This window comes from Athene noctua, chromosome 25, assembly GCF_965140245.1.
Source record: "Athene noctua chromosome 25, bAthNoc1.hap1.1, whole genome shotgun sequence".
Taxonomy (NCBI): Eukaryota; Metazoa; Chordata; class Aves; order Strigiformes; family Strigidae; genus Athene; species Athene noctua.
In genome coordinates this window covers 4,417,864-4,441,777 of record NC_134061.1, presented here as the reverse complement: position 1 = coordinate 4,441,777, position 23,914 = coordinate 4,417,864, and the positions used below count along the sequence as shown (strand labels likewise).

At 45.8% G+C, this 23,914-nt stretch overlaps 1 protein-coding gene across 2 annotated transcripts in view; it reads right to left on the bottom strand.

Moving 5' to 3' along the window:
* The window catches only part of LOC141970128 (acid-sensing ion channel 2), a 514,990-nt gene extending 491,379 nt beyond the window's left edge, over positions 1-23,611 (bottom strand). The window contains exon 1 of one of the 2 annotated variants that reach the window (XM_074926501.1): positions 22,851-23,611. In XM_074926501.1, the coding sequence (XP_074782602.1) occupies positions 22,851-23,414 (564 nt within the window). In that variant the 5' untranslated portion in view covers positions 23,415-23,611. The remainder of the gene's footprint in view (positions 1-22,850) is intronic. The other variant, XM_074926500.1, reaches the window with a different exon arrangement.
* Positions 23,612-23,914: the final 303 nt, after the last annotated feature.

Here is a 23,914-nt window from a genome sequence, read left to right as displayed (position 1 = left end):
TCCTGTCCCAGGCTGTCACTCTGAGTGGTTTATACCAACAAAGAAGGGATTAGTCACTAATACCACAGGGTCTATAGGTATGTTTGTGTATTTTATGGCATGTTTTTCCACTGTGTGCCTGCAGTGGCTGCGTATCAGGAGGCTCAGGTGCTACCAGCTAATGGAGTGTCTTTCAGGACTTGTGTACTCATGGAGAGCCCTTCTCTACCTACACGTGGATACACAAATGCACACACTTGCACCCTCACACACCCCCCTGCTGCTCTCCAGCTGCTGCCTGGGCAATGCCAATAACACCAAAAGCCCACAAGGTAAACCCACACTAGAGGAGGCAGAGGAATAATCCCCCATCTTGCCATTTTTCCCAAGGTGCTGAACACTTTACTCTGCAAACACTCAAAAACCTTGCTCTGGTGGCTCCTGCTTTCCCATCAGCCTCCCAGAGCCCACATGGCCCTGGCTCGAAGGCTGCTCCTCCCAGGGCTGGGATGAGGCAGGCACCGAGTAGAGAAGTGATCAGAAAACCCTTGAGAGGAAAATTTAGTCTCGTCTGCTTTCCAACGTTTCACAGCAAAGTGTCAATTTGATTCACTGAAATCCACTTCAGGACAAAAGTCTAAATGAATCACTTAGACTTTCTTGTTTAGTTTCAGAAATGCTGAAGTATTTTATTTTAGGTAGGTAAAACAGACAGTTCCAACTTATCACTTTAATCCCTTTCATTCTTAACACGCTCCTGTACTGAAATATTGATGACATATTTTATTAACAAAACCACATAATTTATCCTAAATATCCACTTAATATATGTGCACAGAAACCCATTTAATATCATATTTAATATAAACTCTTTATAATATATGAAGCCTAGTATAACACAATATCAAAACCTGTCATGTTATAATATAGTTTCATATTTTATGGTAAGAAAGAAGTAAAATGCAAACAACCCCACATTAGCATTACCTTCATGTTGCTCTGATTTTTATTTTGATTTATTTTGTGTGCATCATGGAGAAAAACAACAGGAATTGGTCCCAGCACACTTTGAAAAGCAGGTTTGGCTGGGCTCTGGTCCAGCAGGACAGGAACCCATCACAAAGCAGCAGCGTTTCCAAGGGAAGCCATCAGGCGAGGCTGTGAAACAAACCTACCCCAGCTGGAAGATCTCGACTCAGAAGTACCATTTCCAAGGCCTGTCTAGACAGGGAGAATACAGGGCTAATTGCTGCCTGGCTTATCAGAGCTCTGCTGGCTCAAATTGAGAGGGTGAAGGCATCAACAGCAAACCCTGGCCAGGCAAAATGTGCTCTCCAGGGCTGCGGGGCCACATCACACGCACGGCTGGGCTGACAAATCCTCCTGGCTGCTCTCACCTGGGGAGGTGAAGGGAATGCGGCTATGCCTCCGTGTCCTACAGTCTCAGTTCAGTGGAAAAAAGAGGGACTGGGGTTTAAACTGTCTGTTAAGAGCATCTCTCTGAACAACAAAACTTGCTCATCCAGTGGGGGATAGCATCCAGCACAGAGCGCCATAAATAATGCATCGGTCCCTCACGTGGAGGTTGCTTCAGACTTGTGTTCCTCAGAGACTCAGCAAATACTATTTTTTTTATTCTCTTTTGTGTTTCTGTTGAATGGTGGGTGGCTCTGGGAGAAAGGAAAGTCTCTCAGAGGTGCTGTGCTGATCCTCTTTTACATCTTCCTCTTCCTTTCCGCTCCTCTTAGCTGCCTTCCCAAAAAGCCCGCGTACCCGCGCGAGCAGTGTCAGATCGGCGGCGCTGCCAAGCTCCCCCGGAGGCTTGTAGTTGTAGCTGGGTTTGGAAAACAGATTGGCTTAATGTGTTAAACTAAACGCAGATTTCAGAGCACATAGCAAACAGGGCAAATTGCAGCTCAGCAGTTGCAGTGCCTGGGACTGCTGCCTCCCAGGAAAATGAAGCAGAAGGATTTGGCTGCTGGGGAATGACAGGAGGCAAAACGTGAATTTTTCTCCAGGCTAATGGAAACGCTTCCCTGAAAACAGGCTTGAAACTCCTCTGCTAACGGGGAGATCCAAAACTCACAGCTGCTGAGCAGGTGCCTGAAATCATGATTCATTGGTGTTGTCCTTCTGACTCCCGAAATGTTAACAAGCTGTTCAGAACCCTAAACTGCTAATTATGAGTCTGAGACCTAGAAGGAGTGTCCAGCAGGCCTTCATGCTATTAAAATAGTCCAGACCGAATTTCTGACAGACCATCCAAAAAAATCTGGGATTACTCCATGAGACACTAGAGTCTGAGGTTTTTGGGCCCCCAAATCTGCTAAAAAGGTGCTCAGGACCCTGGTGCTTCTCAAAGTCCTTTATTTTGGAAGCAGCTTGAGAATTTGAAGCTCCACTCCCATGTTTCTCTTATGCTGTCCTTGTCTCTGCTTGAGTCCATCCTTTCAGGTGGGATTCATGACCCATGGCTTGTCCCAGCTGAATGCAGCATTTCTTCTGTGTTGCAGCCGCTGTCTGAATCACATGGAGCAGTAAATGGAGAGCAAGTCTATTAAAAGCCACTGCACGGAGTGGTGTCACACTGACATGTATTTCTTCTTCTACAAAGCGTCCTGAGATGACTTCAGTTCTACAGAATCTGACCTACTTTAAAGCCAGGATGATTTTGTCCAGGCCGCAGCTGCATTTGAGGGCAAAGAGATAGAAGTAAATGCTTCTGAAATCTGGGTCCAGTTTCCTGGTTGGAGCGTCGTGCCCTCAGCAAGATTCAGAGCTACTCGACATTGGTGTCTGTTCTTCTGTCTGCTCCTTGGCTTTCCTGACACGTCCTTCCCAAGCACATGTTGTAGCCTCGGCTTTCACAGCAAAGAAGAAAGAAAAGCAGTCTCTATTAGTCATTGCATCATTTGCACAGCCATCAAATGGGAGAAGTAATTAACTCGAACATGTTTATCTACAGTAATTACGAATTTGCATTGCTCTCTCTATCAACAAAGTGGATTGGGCTCCTCAGCACTCTCTGAAGTATTCGCATAGTCCATGCACTCCCCTTTTTTGCATGAGTCCTCGATGTTTAAAAGAATCACGTTCAGTCCTGGGTCTGTCTGTATCTTTTCTGTCTCTTAATATGCCGCTGAAGATCTGGGGCTCCTGGGCTGTTTCTCAAAGGCCACTCATCACCATGCAATCCACAGACCCTGGTTTGCTTCCATGCTCCAGCAGGTGATAGGAATAGGAACCCAGATAACAAACCTTGTGGTGGGAACAGAAGATGGTGAGGGCCTTCAGTGTGGCAGTGACTGAGTCTATATTTGGATTTTAAGGGAATTTCAGCAGGGCCATGATTATCCATAGAATTTTCCACTGCATTGGCAAGAAGTATTCAATCTGCACGGCTGCTAGGACTTTCCTGCAAGACTTCCATTCACAGAGTCCCCCTCCGTCTCACACCGCAGGCGGCGTGTGTCATATAATATATTCTTGATTTGTTTCCGAGCTTGATTCCTCGCCTTAGATTGTGTTGGAGGCTGCTGGGATGTGGGCTGGCTCTACAAACCACACACACTCCCTGGAAAATGCTCCAGTGAACAAACATTCATTAAAAAACAGCAAATGTGAATTATAACTGACTGCATAAAGGTGCTGGTGAATTGACAACATATGCACACAGTCAAAGCAAATGATCTGGAACACAACAGCGAGAGATGGAAAACTCTCACATCCCCGTCTGACACGTATCTCGGGGGTGATGCTGAGCTGCTAGCTAGGGCAGATCCTTCTTGCTTCCGTCCTGCTGCATTTTCACCAGCACAAACCTTTTACTGCTGACCAGGAGAGGTGATATCAATGTCCAAGGGAGTTCCGGCAAAGCCAGCCCCACCCATTCAAATAACTTTATTGTGCTTTGTACCAAACAACCAGTACGGATTTACTTTTTAGTCTCTCTCCTTGCTGGCTGCATTGGTTAAGCAGAGCATCCCTCCTTTTGCAGCAGGACCAGCCAAGATCTAGCCAGCCTGATCCATAGTTCTCCTTTACTTTGGGGTAATCCCTCTGGAGATGGGTTGTAGGTGAATCTAGCAAAGCACCAAAGAGTTTCAATAGTACTAGCTCTGACCGCAGCACAGAGTGGTGTTAGTAGGGTCATTGCTGGCCTCGCTTTGAGTGGAGCTTTCAGCACAGAATTTAGGATTCAAAAGGGGACAAAATGGACTCAGAGCAAAATCCCAGTTCTGGCATGAAAATCAAGAAGAAAGGAGGTTGAACTGCACATTCAGCACAAAGCTGGAATGCCAGTCTCAGATTCGTTAGATAATATCCCCTAAGTCAACAGAAAGTGAGTCTTAATTAGTCCACATCTGGACCTTGGTTTGTCCTAAATGCGTTCCCACATCACTTGATGCCAGATCTCTCCCTCCCTCCCTCCCTCCCTCCCTCCCTCCCTCCCTCCCAGCATCACAGTGCATCTTTCAAGGGAGTTGATTTGCAGTTTGAGCCCGTAACACAACCCTGCAAGGCATGTTTGACGTGGCTCCAGGTTTGCCTGTGAATGTTTCCGTACAGCTCTAATTAATAGCAACAACAATCACTTTTTAGCCATGGGAGGGAAACCTCGGTGGGCAGAACGAATATTTCTCTAACTGCTACCACAGCCTTGTCTCTCTAGGAAACCTGAGGGCAAACTTCCAAATTTCCTTCCTCTTCTGCAGTATATTCCAGTGCGTGAGGCAGCCCTGCGGGGGAGCCGTGCTTTGTAATGAAAACACGGTGCATTTGCTCTCACTTATTTATGGGATAATAGACCAGGTGCTCTGTTTCATGAGACAATAATCAGAGTTCCTAGGTGGGTAAAATCAAGACCAACTAACTCATTTCTGCACAGGGAGTGTATTATTGTCTTTTCAAATAGGGTTTACATTTCTCTCTGTTGCATTGTGAGTGCTGGCAAGGTATTGGTCAGAATCTATCTAGCAGATGGTTTCCCCTCTTTTTCTCCCCTGCTGCTCAGACACTCCCTTAAATCAGAGAGAACATTGTATTATTTTTAAGCAATAGAGAGGACAGGCCATCTTTCTGATCCATTTTTGTGCATCATCTAATCCAACAGCATTCCAGGGGCTCACGGATGCTATGTCAATACAGATGTTAAACAAAAATCCCACCACATCTAGAGCCTTGAGTTCAGTCAGGCTGGCCATTAGCAAAGGCCCCAGGATGTTCTTTACCACCCCTTGGAGGTGAAAACACTGAATAACACTCAGGGATATCCTCAGCTTCACATTAACATGTAAGTTTGAGAGACTGTCAGACTGGAGATTGCCTGAAGCTCAGGTGTCTTGCACTCATGTTTTGGGTGGATGCTCTTAGCAAGAAATATGAACACCCTCAACCACAGAAGCTGCTTCAGCCTCCACATGGCATCTTCACACAGCACTGGACAGGGCTAAACACCCAAAGGACCTGCACCGTCATGGACTAAATATTAACATCTCCGTTCAGACATAGACAGAGCCTGAGTCAATCAATTTTCCAGATCTGACAAGCTGTGTATTAAAATCTTCTTATGATCAAGAAACACAGAATTCACACTGTGTGTTTCCAGGAACTGAGGGGAAAGAGCTTTCCAGGACATGACTGGTTTTTCAGGTTTCCCAGGCCACCACCTTGCTGAACCCAGGGTTCAGGCACATCACCTAACACCCAAAATCCAGGTGTAACACCCAATCCATTCCTTCAGTAAAGAAAAATTTTGGTGTGCATCAAATTGGAGAGGTCCCTGAATGCAGCCTCCTGATACTGGCAACCACATCATATAATCCCATCCACAAGGGATGATCCTGTTTTAAAACCTGCTAGGCCTTTTATCCCCATTATTCGCACTGAGCAGTTACTTCAGGATTTCATTCCTTCAAGCATTAAAAAACCCCACCTTTCTAGCTTCCAGCATAAAGTTATCTATGACCAATTTATACCATTTGCTCCACAGCCACCATCATCATCATTTAGCCGAAATAGCTCCATTTCCTTCTCAGTGTTTATCCCCTTGACGTATTTTCTACAGAATAATCACAGCCCTTCACACAGTCTTTGCCTTGCTATCTTAAGCAAGCTAAATTCTCATAATCTTCCCTCCTAGAACAGGTGCCTCTTTTCCTTAATCCTCCTTGTAGTCGCTCTCTGTACCTGTTCCAGTTTGGGTTCAGCTGCTTTTGAACACATCCAAGTAACCATTCACTCTGCACTGGCATTTACCACTGCTTTCTCCAGTGGCATTAATATATCCTGACCTCCATAAGGAATAGCTTTTGTAAAGATCCTCGACAAGGTACCTAAAGTTAAAGCAGCCGCTTAATTAAAAAAAAACTAGTCAGGACCTCTGCCTTATCATTCTGGTGGTTTACGTATCTGCACAAAAATTCTCAGGTAAGGACTGCTCTGAGCCACTGAATGTATCAGCTGGGATTGATGTGCAAAACAAATAGGCAAGGATGGAGCATTAAGAAGGTCTTTGCTCAGTGATGGTTGAGATCTGTGATCTTCAAAATATATTTTTTTTTTTTTAATGTTCTGTGATGGTGCAAACTTTCCTTACATTGCAGAGTCCACAGCCTCTGCTGAAGGTTTTAGCCAACCCACAGGGAGGACAAAGCTTTGGAGAGATCGATGAGGAGAAAAACCACCAGCTGGCTTAGGTGGTTTTATGAAGGCAGGTCTGGCAATACCAGCTGGCAATAGCAGCTCCCTACTATCAGCTCCAAAATGCTGTCGTAGACGTAACTCCGCAAACCAACAGAAACCTCCTCTCTGGAGCTGAGCCTGAGCTGCTCCACATGGCTCATGCAAGGGAATCTGGTTTCTGAAGAGGAAACCTTTTGCATTGCACTCTGAGGTCTTAAATATTATTGTTCCCCACTGAGTGTGGGTTAAGGGAGGAAAAGAGTGGTACTTTTCTCTTTGGCTCTTTTGCAGCTCTCGTAAAGGCGTATATAAACAATAATGAGCCACTCCACCACTTTAAGCAGTCAGGCAATGATGAATGAGACCTACTAAAACACTTCTGTCTTTGCCAAGGGCACTCTGGATTATGCTTGAACCTGTTTTAACCTTAGCACTTAACCTCCTTTTCCACAAAGTTGTCATTGCATGGGAGCAACCATGATGGAGCTCAAAATAACAAGTCAAAGGAATGGTTCCCTGAGAGGAAAGGAATATTTGCTTCACAGTTGGGGCTGGGTTTTTAAGAAGTGTAATTTATCTACTTGCTAAACCTCAGATTTTTAAAGAAATAGGAAGATAATTCTGTGTTACTAGTAAAGGAGGGAGGAAAGCTATCAAATTCAGCATGGAAATGTGGTTTTTATGACAGTCTGGCATGAAAAATATAGGCAAAGAATAGAGCTAAGCTTTATTTCCATCAGTGGAGGCTCATACAAGATCACACAGGCAGCAGAGCAGGCAGCTGACCACGGGGTTGGGAGAATATCAGCTGACACCATTAGACATGCTGCTGCTTGTGCTTTTCCATGGCCATCTGTGCTACACCAAGTGATACAGTTTGTAGAGACCCCAAAATGAATCGAAGAGCAGAGCACAGGTCCCCAGAAGTACATCCATGTGATTCTGCATCCCTGGAAAATGTGGTAACTCAAGCAAAAGCTTGATGTTGATCCTACTACTCTGTCTTGCTCTTGTTGTGTGGAGCAGAGGAACACACATTTCCTCTTCATCCTTGGACTCAGCCGAAGACCTGCACATTGCTGCCACCAGTAGAAAGTCTGCCCAGCTCACAGCCACCAGCGTGCTGGTGTGAGACCCAGTGCAAGTTGGTCCAAAGGACCGAAGGCACGACTGATAACTCCCTGGTGCCTGCAAGAAATGAGCTGAACATGCCAGCATGGTTCCTAGGGGACATCCTCTGCTGCAGCGTCCCTCATCCCCCCAGCCTAGGCACTGCTCTGAACGGCAGGCACCCCTCCCCTGGCCTTCCCTTCCTCTTCCAGCTTGCACTGGGTAGGTAGAAGAACCCAGTGTGGAGGTACTGGAAACTGTTGGAGAATGGCTTGCAGAGCAAGGCCATGGGTCTGTGCAGGAGCTGATTACAGCCACCTGAGGTAAACAAAGGAAAAAACCCAGGGTACAGTTATGCTAACAAGGAAAGAGATTCAGGTCTCAGTTATGCTAACAATGGATTGTTATGTTAACAAAGAGAGAAACTGAGGTACACAATGGCCTTGAGTGTGATGGAAAACAACCTTGGGAAAGAAAGCAAGCCAGAAGAAGGAAGATGTTGTGACATACCTGAAATGCCACAGGGGGCTGGGATATTATAATGTAGCCTTTTACATGTATCCAATAGATTTGTGAGTAGTATGCATGGTTATTGTAGAGTGCTTATATAAGGTGTGATTTCTTTCAATAAAGTTGAAGCTTGCTCTATCATTCACATTGAATCGACTGCTTGCTTCCTCCGTCTACCGCAAGAAACTGTCTCTCAACTCAGGAGCAAGATGCAAAAAACCTCCCCTGTGGGGCTGCCCAGATGGGTATCTCAGGAACATGGTTTCCCTGTGAGTGGCAAGCATCATATGCATAAAAGTAGAGTTTAGTGCATCACTGATGAAACAGATGATAAAAAATCAACATCTGCATCACTGAATCATTGCCATCCTTAATAATCCAGTAAGACAGGAGCCAACATCTTGAGTGAAAAATATCTCCTTGATGTGGCCTAAGGGGGACCCCTGGTCACACACCCAGTAGCTGGAAAATCTCAAGCCTGGATGTGCCTGGACAGAATGCGAAGAGAAATTATTCCAGGTGGGACCATGAAACACTGCAGGGAGATGGACCTGGCTGGGTATACAGCTTAGAGGAGGGGCAGAACAAAGATTTCCTTAGTAAAGAAGTCACATGCTGTTTTCTGCTTTTACTGTGTTTAATGAAAGTGTGTATGTCTTCTTTTAAAGACAAGTGCAATTACAAGAACATACCTGACTCATATATTTATTCCTCCTCCTGACAGAAAAAAAGCATGGAAGGACCAGAATATACAAGTGAAAAGGGTTAACAATAACAGCATTAACAGCTCACTCGCTCACAGCTTTTCCCCAGCTTCTGAGATTACTTTGCTAATGGGGACTGTGTGTAGGTACCTACCTGATTTGCGATAAAATAAATGCACAACACATTTCCCTATCCCCGGTGACTAAACTGTCCTTGCTTGATCTCTAGAAATCATTTGTCACATGAATTTACTTGTGGTAGCCGTACTTTACTTTAACCCCTGCAAGGGGAGCCAGTACGGATTTTGAAACACAGGAGGAAAATATTCTGCAATTAATAGTACCAAGAAACAGCCGACAGCACACGAAATGGAGGAGTAGTCTTAGTCTTCAAAATATCCTTCCACATTTAGCAGCATTCCAAAGTGGAAGGGAAGCAGACGTTTTACTTAGGGATACTGTTTATCCTGCAGGCACTTGCAGAAGCTATCTGGGGTTTGCAGAGCTGGGAATAGCTGTGAATGCTCAGGTACACTGTGTACCTGATTTGCAAATATAGTAAGCAAGGCTATAAAAACGCACTTGGAGTGAAGACATTCATAGAAAAATCTGTTTGGTTCTAATTCATTTCAAACTGGAATGATGGATATTCTTGTCTCTGCACAAAATCACAACCCACACCATTCTCTGAGGCAGGCTAAAACAAATCCCCTCCCTTATTTAATTTTTAATCATTTTTTTTAAATAAATGTTTAATAATAAACAAAAACCGAAAAGACAGTCCTTGCCCCAAGGAGCTGCCAGTTTTATTGTCAATCCTAATGGAAGTGTGCGAACGCTGCAGCGATGCGGCTCAGAGTTGGGTGGGTGACGGTTCCTACCCATGCCCTGAGGAGAGTGATATGAAGTTGCAGTCAGCTTGTGCATCCTGAGTCCTGCAGTGCAGGTTCACAGCAGCACCATGGGCCCGCTCCCACGGCCAGGAACTAGGCAGGCTCAGAGCTAGTTTGTTGGAGCGGGAAAGCTGTTTTCCATGGGCTTAAGCTGGGAGTGGATTCTAGTGAGACAAAGCAGCATCACCCCTATATGGGTTTTGGGGTCTTGTAGTCCTCCTCGGTGTGGCCACACGTGTGTTGTCTTTGGTGATGAGTAGCATGGCGAGTGGTCTGGGCCCTGGGAGAAGGCGTGCAGGGCAGCTCCCATCCATCGCCCTGTCCCTGTGAATGATGTGCAAGGTACCAGCGCCCCTGTTTTCAACCCAAGGAAATTAGCTGCTGGCTCACTTCAGGTGGGAGTCCAGGAGATAACCACCATGGATGTAATGGGCCAAATGGGTAACCAGGGCATTGAAGGGAAATGGCAGTATTTCTGCTCACAGCCTGTTCATGGGGTGCAGCAGAGGGCACAGCAGGAGTAAGGCTGGAGGACTCTGCGCAGGAGCTCTTTGCCTTTTCCCACCTCTTCTGGAGAGCCATGAGCCACAAGTGCAAAAGAAGTCCCACCAAGATGGTTGGGGACTATTCAGAATGGCAGATCCCAGCAAGAGAAGGTGTAGCAATGGTTTAAACTCATACTTTTCCTGCTCTTGCCCAAAGGCAGGAGGGAAGAATCAGATTCATGTCATTTGTCTAGGTCTTAGCTTAAAAATAGAAGGATGTCTCCACTCTCCCAGTCTCTTTTCTACATTTCCACCTTCCTTCTGAGAGATGGGATGTGGGAATTTACTGCATAAACCACCCAGCACCATGAGGCTCTGGTGCACCCCACATCCTCTCCGTGTAGCCCATATTGTATATACAGCACTGCGCTCCAAAGCCATGGCTCAATAATAAACCAGACACTCAGTCTCCGACTTTCTGGACAACGTGGTGGTTAAAAGATCCAGGAGCAACACCTGTGTTCCCAGCAGGACCTGCAGCAACAGCCGAGCAGGTCGATTCATGTGTATATAAGTAGACACACACGTGTGGGTGTTCAGTGACCCACACATCCAGTAGGAGAACTTCTTCAGCAAATGCAAGGGAGGAACTGAATGCTTCACATAACCCGTGAAAAAGCAAATCCACTATAAAACAAGTTGTTGAAACAGAAGAATTAATGGAGCTTGTTTTCCTAAGGATGCAGGTGTTTGTCTTCCAAACCTCTCCCTGCTCTGCCCTGGGTCCCTTAGGACTCCCAGCAGGCAAAAGCAGAATAATCCAGGAGTATCTAATATCCAGATCTCTTGCTCTGTCAGACAAAATGTATCCTACCATCATCAGCTCTGCTTTTCCTTGGTGGACTTGAGTTTGGTTCTCTCCCAGCTTCTACTTTTCATGAAACTTGTAGAAACCAAATGTTTTTGAGACTTCTCCTGTTCTTTCAAACAGAGACAAAATTGCCAAAACCTTCTGTTATCAGGAAATAAGGTTAAAACTGAACCATCTCCAAAAAGCTCGGAATATCTATCAGAAAGCATCTTGTTCTGACACCTGCCCTTTGAAAGAGGGGACTCGTTTGAAAGCAGAGTATGAAATCCCCCTACTCAGGGAAAGGCAGATATGGGTTGAACCCAGGGTTCACCCTTACTAACATCAGATCATGCCAGGTTTTGCCTCAAAGCCTGTGTAAAATAGAGCCTGGGGTGCACCAGGCCCACAAGTGTAAGATGTAGAGACTGCACTTGGTGGAAAGTTCCCCATCTCTGAGTAATTTTTTCTATTACTTAATTCTAGAACTAGCTGAAAATCAGAACATCCATTTAATGAGACATCCCAGCATTTCAAGATGTTATTTTGCTCCGAGTTTTGTTTTGTTTTTTTTTTTTTTAATTAATTTCATGGAAACTAGAAATGCTTTAAGACAAAAGGCTTTCATTTTCCTCATGGGAAATCTCATCCTAGTCAGTGTAACTTTAGGAAAGCAGTTTTTTGCATTCAGAAAGCATTTCCTGATGGAAAGTTTTCAATGACAATGTTCAAACCAATTCCAGGCTCATCAACCTGTGTTTCAAAAACCCCATACTTGCTTCTGATCTGAATTTGTTTTTTCTTTGAGCCAACCTCAGGGCTCTGCTTCCTCATGCAATAAACACAGTTTTCTCCCATTTCTGTCTCACCTTCCCTCTTCCATTATTGCTTTCCCCAGTTCTTTGTTCCTGCCTCATTTAACCATCCACTTCACACCCTGTACAGCACCTCAAGCTACACAATGCAGATTGAGAACAAGGAGCTGGGAGACACAGATCAACCTGACATGATGCGCTGACAGAAGCAGAGATGAACAAGAGTTTCTGAACACTAACGTACCCAGCAAAGAAACAGTTTTAGAAACTTCAGAGTCCTATATGCACTACAGGACACCCTTGCACATTTTTCTAGTATCATGCATGAACACCATAGAAAAATCCTTTCCCTCTTGATCTGTTTCTCCCTGGAGAGATGCAGATGTACAGAGACATCATCATAGGCTTGACCTCTAAGAGTCTCTTTGTGCTACCAAATGATAATGCAGAGAGAATGATTTTTCCAGGAATGGTTGCAATTGTGGGGACTAACAGCATCATCTCACCCTCAATAATGGAGGCAAACTCCACTGGGGTTCAATAGAAATAGGATTGGTTTGTCAGCCTAGGACTTGCTTTCTCCCACAGCTCATCCTTAACAGCCAACTATACCCTGGCATCTTCTCACTCACGACATTCCTCTGCTGTCATTTGTGTCCCTGTAATTACATGCATCCTACAAGGAACTCGTTGCAGTTAGTGTAGAGCAGCAAACGGCACTCATGTTAATTCCGCTGCAATCCGTTGTCATTGCCTTGACAGAAACAAATTAATTTGTTATTCATGTGGATGTCACATGCATTTCAGGAGATGCTCCATCATAATTTAGCATTAGTTAATGGCCACTTAGAGTGTTCCTGGAGCATCTGTAGAAGGGATGGTGGCTGTGGGATTCATTGCCAGGATGGAGGATGAAAAATGCAGTTGAATCAACAAGTATGAAGCTTAACATCTGGCACAGCAACTCCTTCTCTTAATGAGGACATGAAATCCACGCCCTGTCTCATCATGCTACTCATGAAAACTATTACATAAAAATTGGTATAGATGGGAATATTGTTTGAGAAGCTACCACAGCAGCAGTTTTCACAAAACCTTTGGGGAAAAAAAATGTTTCTTTCCATTCAAAAAAGGAAGAATCCCCAAACATTAAATGCTTCAAAGAAAAAAATTAATACATCAGGACTGTGTGACTGCTGCAACCAGCCATCACCTCCCTAGCAGAAGAGAGAACGTTACGTTCTGTGAGATATAATCCAACCAGTGTGTCCAGAGAAAAGTAGTAGTATGATGAACAGAAACTGCAGTTCCTAGCAGAATTCACAGTAACATTGCTAGTTCACATTTTCAGAGAAAAAGCAAGAAATCTGGTGACAAAAATTCTGTTCTAATCCAAGGCCCCCCCCCTCAAATAAATCATCACTTCCCAGATGGCTTACAGTCCCTCCCATCTCCCAGAATGTAATGTTATCACCCGCATTTGAGGTCAAACTGAAGCCTCTCTGATACCCTTGTTCAGCTCTCACAGGTTTCTCCATCACTGGAAAACTGCTGATGAGTTAACAGCGCTCCTGACGCTGCCGTTTCATGCAGGGTAGGCAAAGACAGATCACACATGCTGCTCTTCCAGAGCGTAGCAGGTGGCGGCGGGAGAAATGCAGAACCTCTAATGGATGGCTCTATATATACCATCCATTTTAGTGCCGGGGAGCAGCGGAGTGTGGTGTTGAAAGTTTAGCTAATTAAGGGTTAAGCTTACATTAATTCCTCCTACTGGCTATTAACTCTCCTCTGCGATTAGTTTAGCCCTTTATTTTTAGTCCTGCCCATGGCGTGCTGCAGTGCTGTTTACTCGCCTGCCACTGAGCGAGCCCACATGACAATTACACTCTCTTCCCCACTGTACCAGGGCTTCAGCTCATCATTTTCTACTTGCACTGGGGGAAGTAAGTCACCTGTCACAGTATCAGAGATTTGAGCCCTTAAATTATCCAGCTCACAGTACATGCAGTTAAGTCACCAGAGAGCATTTGCTTGGGTTTATTTATTCCCTTCCCCTGGCCTAAGATTAATTTCCCTCGAACATTCAAGTGAACAAACAGTTTGAATCACTCTTATGGGTCTCAGCCCCGTAAAGTGAAGTCCTTGCGTGACTGTCCTCCACTGCACGAGCACAGGATTTCAGAAAGCTTGGACAGAACACGGATGAAGGATGGAACAAGAAAATGTCTGAATGGGTTGTTTTGATTTTCTCCTCCAGTAATGTCGAAACCTTTAAAAAGGCAAACACATTTTTACTTCTTTTCATTTCATGCCCACCTTTATATTACATTAATTTATATATCAGTCTTCAACATTGTTGAAACAACATCATGAAGAGTCAGATTTATAAAGCAGCTAAACCTGCATCCCACTAAAATTTTTGGCCCTCAACCTGTTTTCTGGCTTGGTTTTTTTTCAGATATGGAAGGAGGACAGACTCAGAACTATTGGTTTCCCTCAGTACAAAGCATTTCCCAACAAATTCACACTGGAAGTGAGATCTGAGCAACCTCTGGACTGACTGAAAGGAGAACCCAAAGACTTGGTGTGAAGCTCCCACCGCCTGGACAGAGCCTGGAATCACCTTCTCGTGCAGGACCTGAACTGATCTGAAGAAGCACCTGATGAACAGATTAAATTTGGCTCAGTCTTTTTCACTTCTGATTTTCTTTTCAAATTCCAGTCTCTGAGGAAATCAGAGCGCAAAACTGGTTCATCTGACAGGAGCAGACAACTGAGCAACGTCTACTGCACGTGAAAAAGCCCCGATGGCCCAGGTTCCTCTGCAATGGGCTCCTCTTTGAAAATCTAACCAAGTGCAGATTTAAACCTCCTTTCATCTATCTCACCCTGAGCAAATATATGTGCATTTTCCATTACTGTAAACTTCTTCACTTCACGGTCCCTGACTTAACACAGAGGCTAAATCCTTTCTTCAGCAGCAACAATAACAAATGATCAAAACAATTCAGCTTTTCTTCAAATAATGGAATGTGCTTCAGTTGTAAATATTCATGGCTGGATGGAAATTGTTTCTTGATGGGCCCTGAGCATACTGGTGTCAATCTGTTTAAATGACTCACAATCTCGTTTACCTCCAAGGGGCAATTTTTTTTTCCGGTGCTAGTCTCATAGATTAATCCATGGCAGATGGAGTCAGACACGTCCACCTCATCTAGCTCGTTCTCCATCTTAAGCTTGTTGAGCTTGTGATCCCTAAGAGGTTTTCTCACAACAATTTGCAGGTCTGGAAAACTCCAGGAACTTCTAGAAGACCATTCAGGTTATGCTCATCCGCCGATAAAGTGAATACATTTGAGGCTTTTTTTCTTAATCTCTCAGCAGATGCAGGTGACAAAATAGCCACTGACTTCTGAATACAGCCACAGTTCGTTTCCCTCCCTTTGGAAGTCCTGTGTTCTCCCCCCAGCCCCAGCTCTCTCATAGCTGTACTCACCCTGTAGGCAAGAAAGTTTTTCATGGAGCTGTTCTTCATGAGTTCTTCCTATGGATATGAGGATCACAGCAGCCCAGTAGGCAAAACACTTTCTATCTCTTTTGAGTGTTGTATACAGTTGGTATAACTGTGGCAGCAAAACATCCCTCTGGCACCCTGCTCGGGCCCACTTCATCATGGCATCTGAGCTATAAATTGCCTTTTATTGCCCCCACCCTGACCGTGCGACCCCCTGACAGCCAATTAATGCATAATTCTGCTGCACCAGCCAAGCTGAGCCTGCCTGGCACCCCAGGTATAAATTCCTTTAACAAATGCTTTTGTGAAGGCATAGGAGGGACTTGCAGATGCCAAGCTCTGCCAGAGGAGATGGAGATGCCTCAGATGACCTCACTGTCCCCGCTGCTGTGCAGCCGGCCGCGCTCCGCGAGCTGCGAGGCACATTTTCTCAGTCAAGAGGAGCCAAATGATGGATTTGAGATTTTTTTTTTTTCAGGGAATCTCTGTTGCCTCCTACTAAAGCAAATGGGAATGGTTTCAGGAGACAGAAAAGGACAGGGGCTTGCTCAGAGAAACTGTGACTGGCTCATTAAGGGATCAGAGCTGTGAATGCCTCAGATGCTCAGTGCAGAGTTGTTAACAGCTGTGCATTTCAGGCCAATTTTTTTTTTCCTGAGGTCAGTAATGCAAACTCAAACTTGTATGCAAGGCTCACAGAGGGGGAGATAACCATCTTCCAAAACGGGGTCTCATTTTTCATGCTTGCATTGAAGACTGACATTGAATTGAGCATGAAAAAATGAGACTCCCCAAAAACATCAAAAAGGGATAAGAGCTAGCCAATATGCACTTGCTTTTTGTTATAGAATCATAAAGTAATTTAGGTTGGAAGGGACCTCAAGAAGCCACCTGGCCCATCACTGAAGTCAGACTTGTTTTCTTTTTTAATCAAGTGAGAATATCTCCTGTTTCGCTCTATGACTGCTGGATCTGATTTTTGCCCATTTCCTTCCATGCGTACCATGGACATTGAACCGTAGTGGTCAGGACCTCGCAAGGAGTGTTTAGATTAAACCCACAGAGTGGTTTACATCAGTCATATCATGGTTTTTCACAGGGCATCATTGCACTTAGTCAGATAAGCACAAAGATTCTGCAAGAGGGAACATCTAGGAGGTTATTTATTATTTGTCAAGAAGTCTCTAAGGGACATTTGCATGAGGTGTATGGAAGGTCAGGACAAGCTATGCTGTTCCAATTTACCTCTCCAGATGGAAACCATGCTGGTTATTTTATATGTCCCTTGTCTTACCTGGCCTTCACATATGGTTTTGGGCATGACTAGATTTAAGTCTGGTTCATGTAGAAAGGGCGCAAGTAGATTTGAATGCTTCCTGTGGTTTCACCCTTCATTCACTGCAGACAGCAAGCTGTACCCAGGAGACCTCTGTCCAAGACCAGTTGTCAGAGAGACCCTGTGAGATGAAATGTGTTAGACACAGAGAGCCACGGGCTAAGGAAACACCAGGACATGGTGACTGAAAGACATTTATCATCCTTGTTCTCGGTTGTTTACAACCTTGCCTCTCCACAGCTTTCTAGCACTTTAGCTCTCGGTGTCTCTGAGACACTCACAGGTAGGAGACCCGAGGTGTGAGAAGCTGGACTCAGAGGTATTTCCAGTGCAAAGGAAAGCTTCATGCAACTCCCAAGAAAATTCTGATAAAGCCTTGCAGCCCTCAAACATCTCCTCTGTCTTTGCAACTCTAATGACATCCTTCTTGCTCAGCATTTCTTCCTCATCTCAAGGGCAGCATTTGCATTTTGCTTCAGCTCCAGATGCTGTTTAGAGTGCAAATCCCTCAGCAGGTGTGGTATGGATTGGGGGACAGAGGAGCTCCTGCTTGGCCTCCTGATGAATAGCCATGATGAATGGGAATCACTTAGAGAATGAGAGTGGTTCTTGCTTGCCTTCAAATGAAGCGGCCTCGTGCATGGTGTAAGCTGAGGCCCTGGGCAAAGGAAAGCTGAGCCCACAGCTGGCTCTTACACACAGAAGTGCTTTGTCTTTCCTCCTCCAGGGCCCTCCCTGTGCCTCATCTCCCTTTGCACTCAACGCCCGCTGGTGTCCAGCTGTATCTGATACTTTGGCTGTGCTCATTTCTGAGATATCTTAGATCTTTAGATTATTTCCCTTCTCAAACCCCTAGTGAGGGAGGGGAGTGTTCCTGGTCAAGAAACAGCTCGAACCAGAACAAAACAGAAAATTAAGGAAGAGTTTATCACAGTGCTGCTCAGGTCTTGAGTCAGGCCAATGTCTCAGATGTGGAGCACTGATGTCCCTAGTAAATGACCTACAGCCACACTTCTGAAGTTTCTGTCCTATGGGAATCGTTTCACCCAGTGTGAATATTTTCAGTATTAAAGGACTCGAAATCGGGTTTGCCATGAAAAGACCCCCACTGAGGTTCTACAGCCTTCTCTTCAGTAGATTTTCACTCCAGAAACTGTTCCAAGACCCAGGAACCTTTTTTCATGAACAGATGTTCATTCCAACTGGCATCTTCCCATGAAACTTTCTGGTGAATTTTAAAGCGTTATCCTACCATTTTGTAATAAATAACAGAAACATAAACCCCATCGGCACCATGGGGATGCACTACCACACTCATTTTACAGCTAAATTCTTAAGAGACAGAGAAACTTAGTCCAGGCAAACATTAGGTAGAATGAGGGTCTGCATTTCTCAAGGGCATGGTCTGCATGTCAGCCAGATACATGACCCAGCAACAATCCACCCCATTTTAGACCCCCGGCCAAGACAGCACCAACAGCACCACGATAACCCTGCACCCCCTCCTGTGCCTACGCCCATGCACTGAAACTCAACAGCACATACAAACTCAAGATGTTATAATGCAGACTGCGAAGGCTGCACAGAGATTTGGTCTCCTAGTGGAAGACGTATCTATTTGTGTAAAAGGTATCACAGAATTGCAGATCTCATTATGGCATCTCAGATTCTGAAGCAAACTTTGGAAGAAGAAGTCAAGATTTTCCAGAAAAATTGTTAAGTAGAAAAAAGTAATGTTTTACCAAAACAAGCAGCCACCATCCTGATATTCTTTTTTTCTGGAGGAAAGTGGGGGATGTATAACAGGAGATGAGAATGGACTTATTAGTCCAAAAAGCAAAAGCTATTTACTAAATACTGGCCTCATGGGCACACTAGAACAAATGGGAGAAAAAATACACATGGAGAAAGACAGAAAGATTGACAGAAACTTGTGTCTCAAAATAGAAATATTCACGTGAGATACTCTCCATTATGCGGACACTGCCTGTCAGAAAGAATGTGTATTGAAAATAAATTAGTTATACCCTTCAATTGTCATGGCCACTGAAAATAAATAGACACCCAGCAATGAAGGCATAGCAGGCACAAGCTAAGTTATTGTGTTACCTCTGAAATGAATTCGATGTGCAAGGAAGCACACACTACACATTCCATTTAGCAAATGACCCGACTGAAAAACATCCTCACACACCACAACACACACCCGCTGCCATTGTCTGAATGTGTCTGGCAGGGCTTGGCTGCTGGGGCTAATTTTCTCATCAAGGTGGGACTGAGATAGCCCGTTCCCCCTGCTGCTCATACACTCGGTGTCTACTCCCAGGTCATCCCATCAGTCATTCTGCAATTTGTCCCATGGGCTGAAAGGGTTTTCACAGCCTTTTCTCCCCCGATGCCCCATAGATTTGCTGCACCACACACAAAAAACTCCTGCAAGGCTCCCCTGCCATTGCCCAGTTCACCCCATGCTAGAACAACGAAGGACCACGAGCCACACCAACAGGCTTTGCTCCAGCACACCCACAGAGCTACCCAGAAAATCACAGTGGTGTGTCTAGGGCTGATGAGCCACAGCTTTACCGCGCTCCGCAGCAGCAGTTTGGGAAGACCTTAATGTCATGTCGAGCAGCATGAACACAGCTCCTCCAGAAAATGCCATCTGTGAGGTCATTTTCAACCGAGACCTCCTGGGAGGAGCAATGCAGAAAAAAAAAAGGAGGGGATTTCCTCAGCTGCTGCTGTTTTCAGGTTTCCCTCCTCCAAATACTCTAAGGGAATGGGTTTGCTAAAGCGTGTTCTGCCAATTTTCTGTTCTTCATTGCTTTGCCTACAACAGAGGTCTGCATTATCTTATCTGCTGCTCAGTGCATTGCGATGCCAGCTCAGGAATCAGCACATATTCTAAGACCTTGCTCTTCCCCTTGGATGTATCTCTGCAGAAAAGCTTAGGGGACTCGCTCCTCTGAGCAGACCACAATACAGGGAAATGTTGTCTGAGAGGCATTAGACATTATCCTGAGGAGAAGGAACAGAGTGTGAGGAAAGCACAGCTCAAATCCTGTTAATAAAGCAGCAACAGAGAATTGAAAGAGGGAAGTAGAGGAGGAAAGAGGGTAAAGTCATGTTTTCAAAGTGTCAAGACACTGCCGTTCCAGCTCCTGCTTTCCCATGTGGCAAAAGCAACGTGCACTCTCCTCAGGGGACACACTGCACACAGCACATCGCACATCAGAAGGGGTGGCAGACCCGCTGGCAACGCCACACTAACTTCGTTGGCAACACCTGATTGCAGAGTGAACTGCTTTGATGCAGCCTCCTACTGCAAAACTCCTGCCTCTTCTGCTCCCAGATGCATTAATTTGGGGAGTACAGAAAAAGAGCCAGAGTTCTTCACCATGATGACATGTTACAAAACCGCTCTGGGATTTACACCCTCTGTTTCCTGATAGGAAAGAAATCAGGCTTCAGTGATGATGCCTCTTCTCTTTTTCCAAGTGGTAACGCAGCAGAATGGATGGGCTGTCACAGAGCCCATATGCAGTTGCAACAGGTCATTGGTGATTAAATACAAAACTCATCCAGGACATGAGGTTCAGATTCAGCCCAGAGGCAATTCAAAGACTTTTACAGCATGCTCCCTGTGGAAAGAATTACTCAGCTTTCAAGCAGACACTTTTTGCTGCCTTTTATCTCTGGAGGTGAAGTCTGGAAGGAAAACAGGATGGTTGTGTCCCTTTTGAGTGCTGTTCCCTGGATTTCCATAACCTGAGGGATTACCTGGAGTCACTGAGACTGAAACACCTGCCTCTGTTAGAAAGACACAGCAGGCAGTGCTGGGAAGACGTTGTCTCCTGGATCATCTAGGAGCTGCTTTGTAGAATGCACTGAAGTATTTCACTGCCCTGTTTCTGAATCTCTACAGTACTTTGACAAGCACTGTCAGCCCATAATATCCTATCTGTTTTTAGATGGCCCTAACCTGTTTTAGCACAGCAAGGATTTATTTGGCAGACAGGGAATGTTTGGGTTTTCTGGAAACTACTCTATCCCCCATGGGGAAAAAAAAAAAATAAATAAATAAAAATCATTGTTTCAGAAGCAGCTACCTCAAAAAACTAAATGACCAGGGAGGTGACTGTCCACCATGTCCCAGGAAAGCTGCCAAGAGCTCCTGTCTTATCTGGGAACAGGACCTGCTTTTTTAAGTCCTGCAGATATTTTGAACGTGCTGTTTCCTTGCTGTCTTTAAGGCTTTTGTTTTAGGCTGGTGTTTATTGCATTATTGGGAAGCCCACGGGCAATACCTCCCTCTCTGCACACCCTCACTACAGTTAGGGGAAGTCTGTCCATCCTGTTGGGATCTGTCCTCACTCCCTAGCTCTTATGTCCCCTAGACTTTTGCATCTCTTTCTCCTTTTCTTTCCCATTCTCCAGACTTAGTCACACGTGGCTCTTCTTTAGCAAGCTCTTCTCCTAGTGACTTTCTTGATACCTTTCTATGACTCGCAGGACCCAGTTGCTGCTCAGATCTGCCCAAGGAGCGGAAGCAAAGGAGCAGTTTGCCTGGATATCTAGTTTGAAATGGGCAAGGCATCAGAGGCAATAACAGACACATAAAATTATATGTTCCTGCTCAGACGTTTAAAGAGAGCACAGTCCAGGTGATGGCAATGACTTTGTAACATGAATCAGTTGGATTCATTCGCTGGGCGATCCAAAAGCAGCAGAGACAGAAAATATTCCCTTCTCCTAAAAATAGACAAAGATCCTGCTGACAAACCAGACCATCACAAAACCTGTTATGACACCTGCCTATCTGCAGGACATACAGTCATGAGCAGAACAAGCAGCATCGCTCCCAGAGAAGCCACCTGAAAGCTGTAGCGTTACTGACTTCAGGATTCACAACCCCCCAGCCAGCTCAGTCGGTGCAAAGGGACTGGCCAGCATGGCCTGAGAGCAAAGTACAACTTAGCCCAGGCCCCAGCCCGCACACCCACACCTCTGCCAGGGAATGACTCAAACCACCAGCCTGGGGGGTACAGACGCCTCTGCAGCCCCTTGCCCAACCCAGCAGCCTCACCTGCCCCAGCAGCACGCTGGGGGCATTACTTCTTCGAGGTAAACCACTTTATATTTTTGTTTTAAGCTGATACTTTGTCCAGCCAAACTACCCAGGCCAGCCTGCACTGCCATCAGGGTGTCATCCAGAAACTGTAAACTGAGCAGCGTCTCCTTCCTTCAGCATCCTCAGGCTACCCAGCTCGCTCCACCTCCCCACCAGTCTAAAAGCAGACTGGGATCAGAGCTGAGCCTCATTTCTTTTCCTTTCCTTCTCTTTTTTCCCCCTTCTCTCTAACACAGTACTAGGAAGGTACCCAGCTGCTGCCCACACTACACAGCAAACTAGGATTTATGAGCCATGACCACCAGGAACAAGCAGAAAATTTTCCCTTCCATGATTTCAGCAATTCTACAAACACCCGGGGAAATACAACTGGCTAATGGACATCACTCAGACCATCCCCGAACACCTGCTTTTCTTGCCGGCCTCTTTCCAGCCCTCTCTACTTTCTTCAGCTGGCTAACATTCACTGGCCATAGCAAGAGACCCCCAAGACCCCTCTGATGCTCAGCAGGGCCCATCTGCCACTCTGGTCTGACACCAAGCAGCCACCTGGGAGCCGTGGGCCTTATACAGGCTGAAGGCTGGACCTGCTGCAAGCTCTTTGCAGGGCTGGCCCCGCATAACCCCCCATTAGGACTCTATCCAGCAAACAAACTTCAACTCAACAGGCTGCTTCCTCCTCTTCTGCCATGGCAGATCTCGGCAGACACCATTCACTTAATCACACCGTGCCCACACAGGTTGGCCAGTGACTTCCAGTGCTGTCCTGGTCCTGCAACACCATCACTGTCCACACGCCCAGAGAAGAGAAAAGCAGAGTGTCTGCTCATACTCACAGTTTTGAAGTCCTCATGGTTGCACTCTTGGCCTTTGAATTTGCAGTACAGCATCATATCCTTCAGGTCGTGGCCAACCCGTGCCAGGAACTCCTGCATGTTGAAAACTTTTGGTTTATACTGCTTAAAGTTGGTCTTTTCTTGGAGGATGGCTAAGACAGCCGGGTCAGCCAGGTGAGGGTTGGGGATCTGCAGGTTGACGTCAAGCAGAGCCAGGAGCTCCCCAGCGTGGTACAGGTCGTTGGTGGTGAGCCGGGAAAAGCGAAACTCGTTGAGGTTACAGATGGTGACAGCAGGGAAGACCAGGCTGTTTGCCACGACCTCGTCCACTTTGGTCACGTGCTGGTAGGAGAAGTAGAAAGCCACCCGGTCTGAACTCTCAACCAGGAGGAGACCCAGCGAGCCCACAAAGGCCAAGGTCCAGAGCAGGCGCCGGATGGTCACTGGCCCGTAGACGAAGACGTGACGGATCCCGTGGAGCGTGGAGGTGTTGGCAAAAATCTGGATGCTGGAAGGCTGCAGGCTGCCCATGCTGCCCTCGCTGGTGCTGTCCTTCAGATCCATGAGGGATCGTTAGTTAAATCCTGGCACTGCTTTTTGGGTCAGTCTGTAGCTGGAACTGGGATCCAGATCTCTCCCCTCCCCTCTCGAAAGTAATTAAACCCTTCTAGAGGCCGGGGAGAAGAGAAGACTCTCAGGCCAGCTGCTGCAAGTTTATCCCACAAGCTCAGCAGTAGCTTCGTAGGGGTAAATATTTATATAAAATCCATTCAAACTCTCGCTCTTGATTTCCTCGGTGCGATAAGAAGGGCTGGTTTTATTTAGGGAGACACCAAGGTGATGTGGAAGAGATGTGGGTGGGCAGCGAAAGCTGAGCCAATGGAAATAAAGTCCTCCCCCTACACACACACACATGCACACACACACGCGCTGAACGGAGATGAGATTAAGCAAGCGAGCGAGCTTAAAACAAGTCGAGGCAGATCGCAGCCTGTTAACTAGTGCGTAAAGCCCAAGGATGCTGCTTCACAGAGCTGATGCCTTGCGGAGCAGCGGGGTTTTCA